Source organism: Salmo salar, chromosome ssa11 (assembly GCF_905237065.1).
Source record: "Salmo salar chromosome ssa11, Ssal_v3.1, whole genome shotgun sequence".
Classification (NCBI taxonomy): domain Eukaryota; kingdom Metazoa; phylum Chordata; class Actinopteri; order Salmoniformes; family Salmonidae; genus Salmo; species Salmo salar.
Genome location: NC_059452.1, coordinates 102955863 through 102965862, shown reverse-complemented (window position 1 = coordinate 102965862; position 10000 = coordinate 102955863). Strand labels below are relative to the sequence as shown.

Genomic DNA, 10000 nt, shown 5'->3' with positions numbered 1-10000 from the left:
TGAGGAGGACAGCAGCGATCTTCAGCTTATACACCCAGCGTAAGGACAGTAAGGGGGGGGTGCAACGCGGCAGAGGACAATTTAATGTAACATTCTAGAAACAGAATATTTTGACTTAGATTTTTTTTTTCTTGTCTTTTTCCCACCAGTTTCCTAATAGGCTCAAAGATAGATGCCGATCGGTAAGTGGACTAACAGTGACTGTGTGCTTCTGTTCTGTGTTGTCGGCTGTTTGGTTTGATTAGGATCCCGATTAGCTGACGCCATTGGAAAAAACTAGTCTTACTGGGGTCGAAAAAGACATTACAGACAAAATACTTTACAGTTTACGTTGAAAGACAGTGGTAGACATTACAAACATTTTAACAATTAGACATTTACACAGTTAAAATACCTAAAAAGGTAACACATTTAACTTTCAGTAAGCACTTATTCAATAAGTTATTGGATCAGTATCTGTCCAGTCATATGGTTGACTGTGTTGTTGACTGTTGACTGGTTGTAGGCTGTTGACTGGTTGTAGGCTGTTGACTGTGTTGTAGGCGGTTGACTGGTTGTAGGTGGTTGACTGTTGTAGGCTGTTGACTGTGTTGTAGGCTGTTGACTGTGTTGTAGGCTGTTGACTGTGTTGTAGGCTGTTGACTGTGTTGTAGGCTGTTGACTGGTTGTAGGCTGTTGACTGGTTGTAGGCTGTTGACTGGTTGTAGGCTGTTGACTGTGTTGTTGACTGTTGTTGACTGTGTTGTTGACTGTGTTGTTGACTGGTTGTAGGCTGTTGACTGGTGTATGTAGGCTGTTGACTGTGTTGTTGTCACGATAATTTTTATCCCAATGTTGTGAACTCAACTCAAGCTTTGAATAATTCCCAGGGGTTGTAAATCCCTGGTTAATGAAGAATTAGACAAAGTCCCAGTCTGCAAAAATGTATTCAGAGAACGTTCTGAAAATCATACTATGCACATAGTCTTTTAAACCTCACATTTGGTCATACCGTACCCCTTATAAATGCCCCTCTTCTCTAACACTGTCAATGTTATTTACAATAATTTTCCAACAAATACATTGCTTCAATATGTTTCATAATCTACTGCAAGCCTAATGGTTTCTCCCCTCCCTGGGTGGGGAAACCTTCTTCCTGTTATCAGTTTCACAGTTGTCTATCACAAGTTGTCTGTCGACAGTCTCTCTTCTCCTTAAATGTCTCACTTACATCGCTAAATAGTAAAGTCTTAACTTGTCCTATGCACACACATTAGAGAATTACAGTCTTATAATTCTAATTCATCATACATTTCAGGGTGGAATACTTTAGTCATTATAAATCATATAAATTCCTATATCAGTTGACTGTGTTGACTGTGTTGTAGGCTGTTGACTGTGTTGTAGGCTGTTGACTGTGTTGACTGGTTGTAGGTGGTTGACTGTGTTGTAGGCGGTTGACTGGTTTGACTGTGTTGTAGGCTGTTGACTGTGTTGTGGGCGGTTGACTGGTTTGACTGTGTTGTGGGCGGTTGACTGGTTTGACTGTGTTGTGGGCGGTTGACTGGATTGACTGTGTTGTGGGCGGTTGACTGTGTTTTATGTTGTTGACAAAAAATGTTGTTTTTCCGAGGTTCCTGTCCCAGTATAAGGGGTGTGTATGAGTCAGGCGTGATGTGTTTGTGTTAATACCGGTGTGTGTGTGTGTGTGTGTGTGTGTGTGTGTGTGTGTGTGTGTGTGTGTGTGTGTTTTAGGTTCCTGTCTCAGTATAAGGGTGTGTATGAGTCAGACGTGAAGTGCCAGGTGAAGATGTCTCATAACTCAGGATTCGTGGGACAGAACCGTCTCTCACCCAGCAGAGAGACAGAGGTACCACAACACACACACTTGTCGTGACTATCATTAATGTGATGACTGCTATTTATGTAACAATTAACTCATTAGGAATTTGGGGCACCACGGGAAAAGTTTGTTTCCCGAATTAACTATATAGACATCATATCAGTCATCAATTAATAATTTCCTCATATCAGTCATCAATTAATCATTTCCTCACATCAGTCTCATTCTGAACATCGTTGACTTCGTCAATCTGCACAAACCCGAGTCTTACTAATTATTCTGTACCACACAAATGTATTTGATTATTTATTTACTAACAAGCTAAACGATATTACAAGATACACACACGTATAGGTTATTGGTTATAAATGTAATATGATAAAAAAAAGTCCCTAGTGGACTAATACAACCGTAGCATTGATTGTTAAGAGGTTCCTTTGTCTTCTTCAACCTCGTGTTGCGTTTCGGGGTCGTGATTAATCGTAGACCTCAGCTGTAGCTTGTGGCCCTTCTAGTCTGATATGTTCATTCTTAACTCAAATGCTTTAAACCCTCGGGTAGAAGGGGGCGTTGTACGTCTTGCTGACACGCTCTCTGGGTTCCCTGGGGCGTAGCTAGTTACGATTTACTATGATCTCGTTTAGAGAACTAAAATCACAATCTTATCGTCACAAAAAATATATATATTTTTATCCTGGATATTTTCCACACAACGTAAAGTATGTAAACATGATATACACCGTATGAACTCTTCAAGTTACAATGTTTTCATTATAATGTCTTCATGCAACTTTTAATGACATTTCAAAATAGACATTCATTTCCCACGTTCCATCTCTCATCATTACCAACATTCGGAGGATGAAATATATTGTCCCGGTGTCCAATGTCCAATGTTGTAGTTTTGGGCGGTAAACTCATCATAAGGCACACAGACTTTCCGATCACTCAAACTAGGCCCCCGAAAGGAATCGTCTGCTGCCTCTCTCTCTCTCTCTCTCTCTCTCTCTCTCTCTCTCTCTCTCTCTCTCTCTCTCTCTCTCTCCGCCACGGGAGAGAGATCACTGTAGAGCTGATCCCCCTCTAACCTGATCCTTTGGATCCTCACAGGAGAGTCATGACACACTATAGAACCGGCTCTCACCCAGCAGAGAGACGGAACTGGTTGATGTTGTTGATTCACCTAATGCCCGTTGTGTGTCCCCAGGCGGATGGTCTATCAGCCCTGGTTCAGTCGTCAGGTGTGTTGGGGAAGGGGGTGAAGCACCGGCCTCCCCCTATCAAACTACCCTCCGCGTCGGGCAGCAGCTCCATGGGTAACCCCCTCTCTAACCAGCCTGGAGGTCTGGGGCTGCATCTCATTCCACAAAGTTGTTGTTCACTCCCCAATCGCACATCTGATTAGTGCTAACTCCTATTCTCCCCCCTCTTTCTCCCCCTTCCTCTCCCCCTCTCTCACCCTGCTTCCTCTTTCTCTCCCTCCCCTCCTCCACCCCACCTCCTCTCTCCATATCTCTCTCTCCAGGTAACCTGTATAGTTCATCCCAGGCTACCAGTGGTCTCCTTAAGTGTCCTACCCCCCCTCCAGGAACAGGCCCTGGCTCAGTCAAGCCCCAGTCTCTGAGTAGGAAGCACTCTGTGGAGCTGGGACAGGGGTTACAGCTGGGGGGGCAGTTAGGACAGGTGGGGTTGTTGTCCCCGGCAGCCCTATCTCCCATGGGGTCGACACAGAGTGAGTACCTGACCTGACCTGATCTGTCTGTCTGTCTGTCTGTCTGTCTGTCTGTCTGTCTGTCTGTCTGTCTGTCTGTCTGTCTGTCTGTCTGTCTGTCTGTCTGTCTGTCTGTCTGTCTGTCCTGTCAAACAGCCTATCAGTCAGCCTATCAGTCAGTCTATCAGTCAGTCTATCAGTCAGCCTATCAGTCAGCCTATCAGTCAGTCTATCAGTCAGTCTATCAGTCAGTCTATCAGTCAGTCTATCAGTCAGCCTATCAGTCAGCCTATCAGTCAGCCTATCAGTCAGCCTATCAGTCAGCCTATCAGTCAGCCTATCAGTCAGCCTATCAGTCAGCCTATCAGTCAGTCTATCAGTCAGTCTATCAGTCAGCCTATCAGTCAGCCTATCAGTCAGTCTATCAGTCAGTCTATCAGTCAGTCTATCAGTCAGTCTATCAGTCAGTCTATCAGTCAGCCTATCATGCCTTGGTATTTGAGCCCCTGCCGGAGGCTATACGTACCCAGGAAGGTCTGACAGGTTTGAGATTGGAAAACAAACCCACATTATATCTCTATATGCAGATGATATTTAACTATTCATCTAACTATTGCTTTAGCTCTTTTTATCAAATCAAACTTTATTTGCCACATGCGCCGAATACAACAAGTGTAGACTTTACGGTGAAATGCTTACTTACAAGCCATAAACCAACAGTGCAGTTCAAGAAGAGTTAAGAAAATATTTACTAAATAAACTAAAGTAAAAAGTAACACAATAAAATAACAATAACGAGGCTGTATACAGGGGGTACCGAGCCAATGTTTATTGGGGTAATTTGTACATGTAGGTAGGTGTAAATTGACTATGCATAGATAATAAACAGCGAGTCGCAGAAGTGTACAAAACAAATGGGGGGGTGTCAATGTAAATAGTTTGGTGGCCATTTGATTAACAGTTGTCTTATGGCTTGGGGGCAGAAGCTGTTAAGGAGACTTTTGGTCCTAGACTTGGCGCTCCGGTACGGCTTGCTGTGTGGTAGCAGAGAGAACAGTCTATGACTTGGGTGATTGGAGTCTCTGACAATTTTTTGGGCTTCCCTCTGACACCGCCTGGTATAAAGGTCCTGGATGGCAGGAAGCTTGGCCCCAGTGATGTACTGGGCTGTACGCACTACCCTCTCTAGCGCCTTACGGACAGATGCCGAGCAGTTACCATACCAGGCGGTGATGCAACCACTCAGGATGCTCTCGGTGGTGCAGCTGTATAACCTTTTGAGGATCTGGGGACCCATGCCTAATCAAAATGAATTTTGAGTTACAAAATGTATTTGTGTAAGTCAGAAGCTATGCCCCGTAGGGAGCTTGAGTGACAACAACATTTCGAATGACTTCACGTTCAATTGGACAAATGTATTTTTTTTTCGTGTATCTTGGTGTAAAAACATTTTATGAACTTCAACCTGTCCAACAGCAGCTTTGTACCTGTACTGAGGGAAGTTAAGGAAGACCTAGACAGATGGATGGACCTGCCATTACCACGGTTGGGTAGAATTCATCTGATCAAAATGAATGTTTTCCCCAGACTGTATCCTGGTCGCATTTATATGTACAGTTGAAGTCAGAAGTTTACATACAAGTTTACATAAAACTCGTTTTTCAACCACTCCACAAATGTCTTCTAAACAAACTATAGTTTTGGCAAGTCGGTTAGGACAGCAACTTTGTGCATGACACAAGTCATTTTTCCAACAATTGTTTACAGGCAGATTATTTCACTTATAATTCACTGTATCACAATTCCAGTTTACATACACATACTGTGCCTTTAAACAGCTTGGAAAATTCCAGAAAATGATGTCATGGCTTTAGAAGCTTCTGATAGGCTAATTGACATAATTTGAGTCAATAGGAGGTGTACCTTACATTTAAGTCATTTAGCAGACGCTCTTATCCAGAGCGACTTACAAATTGGTGCATTCACCTAATGATATCCAGTGGAACAGCCACTTTACAATAGTGCATCTAAAACCTGTGGATGTATTTCAAGGCCTACCTTCAAACTCAGTGCCTCTTTGCTTGACATCATTGGAAAATCAAAAGAAATCAGCCAAGACCTCAGAAAAAAAATTGTAGACCTCCACAAGTCTGGTTCATCCTTGGGAGCAATTTCCAAACGCCTGAAGGTACCACGTTCATCTGTACAAACAATAGTAAGCAAGTATAAACACCATGGGACCACACAGCCATCATACCACTCAGGAAGGAGACACGTTCTGTCTCCTAGAGATGAACGTACTTTGGTACGAAAAGTGCAAATCAATCCCAGAACAACAGCAAAGGACCTTGTGAAGATGCTGGAGGAAACAGGTACAAAAGTATCTATATCCACAGTAATATATATATAAATATAACGAAAATCATTTTAATGACCTCAATAAATACCTGTCAGACTTTTTATATGGCACAGAAAAAGACCAAGGTTTAAAGTTAGTAAACTGCTGCTACCATATAATGTAGGAGACCTGGCACTACCTAATTAATTATTAATACTATTTTATAACTGGGCATGTCATGCTCGCAGAATGACACAGTGGCTCGGAGCTGAATGTTGCTCTAATTGGCTCGGAGCTGAATGTTGCTCTAATTGGCTCGGTAATGACTCCTCCTTCACATTTCCATACTCATTAGTCAGTGTTATGATTGGAGACAGAAACTTCTTAACAGCACCTTTATGATCTGGAGATATATTTGTAAACAGCTTGGGAGAAAAGATAACTTTTCTTCTCCGACTAATAACAAGATCTTTCCTCCTGGCATCTCTGAACACATTTGACCACTTCTGGTACCAGACAGGTATCGGGTTAATATCAGATATGTTTGATGGTGACTCCTTGCTATCGTTTCAGCAACTCCAACAAAACTGTGCTGTACCACACAGACAATTCTTGGGGTATCTGCAAGTAAGACATTTAATTGAATCCAAGATATACATAACCCAATACGAACCCCAGTGGACAATCTCCTGTTGAAAGACTTAAACAATTTATCTCTTAATTTTATGCTGTTATACATTCAAATGTTGAAAGTAACTCAATTGCTCTGATTAGGGTATTCCCACCTTATCCCATTATATGGAATAAGCTGGGAAGAGGCCCAGAAATTCAAAATTGGACAAAGGCTGTGCTCGAGGCAAGACAACTGTTCACCTGCAATATATGATTATGCAAAAACTTCACAGGACTCCCATTATATGGAATAACAGGCTTCATAGGACTCCCATTATATGGAATAACAGGCTTCATAGGACTCCCATTATATGGAATAACAGGCTTCATAGGACTCCCATTATATGGAATAACAGGCTTCATAGGACTCCCATTATATGGAATAACAGGCTTCATAGGACTCCCATTATATGGAATAACAGGCTTCATAGGACTCCCATTATATGGAATAACAGGCTTCACAGGACTCCCATTATATGGAATAACAGGCTTCACAGGACTCCCATTATATGGAATAACAGGCTTCACAGGACTTCCATTATATGGAATAACAGGCTTCACAGGACTCCCATTATATGGAATAAAATGAAAGCAGAATTCTCTGATACCTGTTGGAAGAAGAATAAAGGTCCTCATGGCCATCTATTTATGCCCATTAACTAAAGAATGGACTCGTGGCTATTTGTACTGGGTGTCCCATATTGTCGTTGGAAACAGGCCCTTACACTTACCTTACACAGCTCAATCTTCTTAAAAAATAACTCTGTGCCCTGCAAATGCCTTCTCTCTGACCCCCTCTTCACCCTGACTCTTTCTTCTCTCCCCCTCTTCACCCTGACCCTTTCTTCTCTTCACCCTGACCCCCTCTTCTCTCCCCCTCTTCACCCTGACCCCCCCCTCTTCTCACCCCCCCATCTTCCTGACCCCCGCTTCCCTCCGCCTCTTCTTCCTGACTCTCTTTTCTCTCCCTCTCTTGTCTCTGACCTCCTCTCTCAGGATCGGGGACCCCCAAACCCTCCACCCCCACCAGCACCCCCTGTTCCACCCCTCACCCCCCGACTCCCTCCTCTCCCTCTGTCCCCTCCCGTCCTCTGTCAACCCCACCCCTCTGGAGCCCCAGGCCCTCCTGGCTCCGTACCCCCAGCAGCAGCTGTCCCTGTCCCAGGCTTTGCCCGTCATGACCATCCCTCTACCCACCATGGGAACCTCCATCCCAACGGGAACCACCTCCTCTCAGGTCATGGCTAACCCTGCTGGACTCAACTTCATCAATGTGGTGGGATCTGTCTGGTAAGGACTGACATAGTCTAGTGGTTCTTAAACCTCTCCTCGGGGATCCCCAGCTCTTCCATGTATTTAATCTATTCCGGAGTAAGCGAAACCTGATTCCATTCGTCAACTAATCATCAAGTGTCTGACTAGGTGAATCAGGTAAACTAGTTCACAACAACATTGTGAAACGTCTGGGGGGGATCCCTGGGAAGAGGTTTGAAAACCACTGCACCAATCTACTTCCTCTATCCGTTTCGGTAAGGCTTCCGTTTCTCTGTAGGCAGGAGGATCTGTCTGGTGAAGCTTCTGACTGGAGAGACTAGACTAAAACATTGTCTCTCACTATGACTGTCACTTGCAGTCTGTACTCCGTCGGTCTCCTCTCTCTTCCTGCTCGTTGCTCATATACAGTGAGGGGAAAAAAGTATTTGATCCCCTGCTGATTTTGTACGTTTGCCCACTGACAAAGAAATGATCAGTCTATAATTTTAATGGTAGGTTTATTTGAACAGTGAGAGACAGAATAACAAAAAAATCCAGAAAAACGCATGTCAAAAATGTTATAAATTGATTTGCATTTTAATGAGGGAAATAAGTATTTGACTCCCTCTCAATCAGAAAGATTTCTGGCTCCCAGGTGTCTTTTATACAGGTAACGAGCTGAGATTAGGAGCACACTCTTAAAGGGAGAGCTCCTAACCGCAACTTGCTACCTGTAAAAAAGACACCTGTCCACAGAAGCAATCAATCAATCAGATTCCAAACTCTCCACCATGGCCAAGACCAAAGAGCTCTCCAAGGATGTCAGGGACAAGATTGTAGACCTACACAAGGCTGGAATGGGCTACAAGACCATCGCCAAGCAGCTTGGTGAGAAGGTGACAACAGTTGGTGCGATTATTCGCAAATGGAAGAAACACAAAAGAACTGTCAATCTCCCTCGGCCTGGGGCTCCATGCAAGATCTCACCTCGTGGAGTTACAATGATCATGAGATCGGTGAGGAATCAGCCCAGAACTACACGGGAGGATCTTGTCAATGATCTCAAGGCAGCTGGGACCATAGTCACCAAGAAAACAATTGGTAACACACTATGCCGTGAAGGACTAAAATCCTGCAGCGCCCGCAAGGTCCCCCTGCTCAAGAAAGCACATATACATGCCCGTCTGAAGTTTGCCAATGAACATCTGAATGATTCAGAGGACAACTGGGTGAAAGTGTTGTGGTCAGATGAGACCAAAATGGAGCTCTTTGGCATCAACTCAACTCGCTGTGTTTGGAGGAGGAGGAATGCTGCCTATGACCCAAAGAACACCATCCCCACCGTCAAACATGGAGGTGGAAACATTATGCTTTGGGGGTGTTTTTCTGCTAAGGGGACAGGACAACTTCACCGCATCAAAGGGATGATGGACGGGGCCATGTACCGTCAAATCTTGGGTGAGAACCTCCTTCCCTCAGCCAGGGCATTGAAAATGGGTCGTATTCCAGCATGACAATGACCCAAAACACACGGCCAAGGCAACAAAGGAGTGGCTCAAGAAGAAGCACATTAAGGTCCTGGAGTGGCCTAGCCAGTCTCCAGACCTTAATCCCATAGAAAATCTGTGGAGGGAGCTGAAGGTTCGAGTTGCCAAACGTCAGCCTCGAAACCTTAATGACTTGGAGAAGATCTGCAAAGAGGAGTGGAACAAAATCCCTCCTGAGATGTGTGCAAACCTGGTGGCCAGCTACAAGAAACGTCTGACCTCTGTGATTGTCAACAAGGGTTTTGCCACCAAGTACTAAGTCATGTTTTGCAGAGGGGTCAAATACTTATTTCCCTCATTCCCTCTCTGTCTCTCACTCTGTAATCTCTGTCTCTCTTTCCATGTCTCTCAGCAGTCCCCAGACTCTGATGAATTCTAGTCAAATGTTGGGTCCTGGTCTCAACCTGAGTGGTCTAGGAGGACTGATGCCTACCATGCAACCAACCACACAAACAGGTATAAAACACACGCACGCGCGCACACACACACTGCCTACCACAGAGACTGATACAACACTCTGCCTACCACAGAGACTGATACAACACTCTGCCTACCACAGAGACTGATACAACACTCTGCCTACCACAGAGACTGATACAACACACTGCCTACCACAGAGACTGATACAACACACTGCCTACCACAGAGACTGGATA

At 44.3% G+C, this 10000-nt stretch overlaps 1 protein-coding gene across 1 annotated transcript in view; it reads left to right on the top strand.

The window, feature by feature from the left end:
* The window catches only part of supt20 (SPT20 homolog, SAGA complex component), a 43401-nt gene that overhangs the window by 13156 nt on the left and 20245 nt on the right, over nucleotides 1–10000 (top strand). Inside the window, 8 exon segments of the mRNA XM_045690212.1 lie at nucleotides 1–39; nucleotides 150–182; nucleotides 1735–1849; nucleotides 3030–3138; nucleotides 3348–3554; nucleotides 7540–7647; nucleotides 7650–7833; nucleotides 9697–9800. The exon segment at nucleotides 1–39 is cut by the window's left edge and continues 131 nt beyond it. Coding sequence (XP_045546168.1) covers nucleotides 1–39; nucleotides 150–182; nucleotides 1735–1849; nucleotides 3030–3138; nucleotides 3348–3554; nucleotides 7540–7647; nucleotides 7650–7833; nucleotides 9697–9800 — 899 coding nt within the window.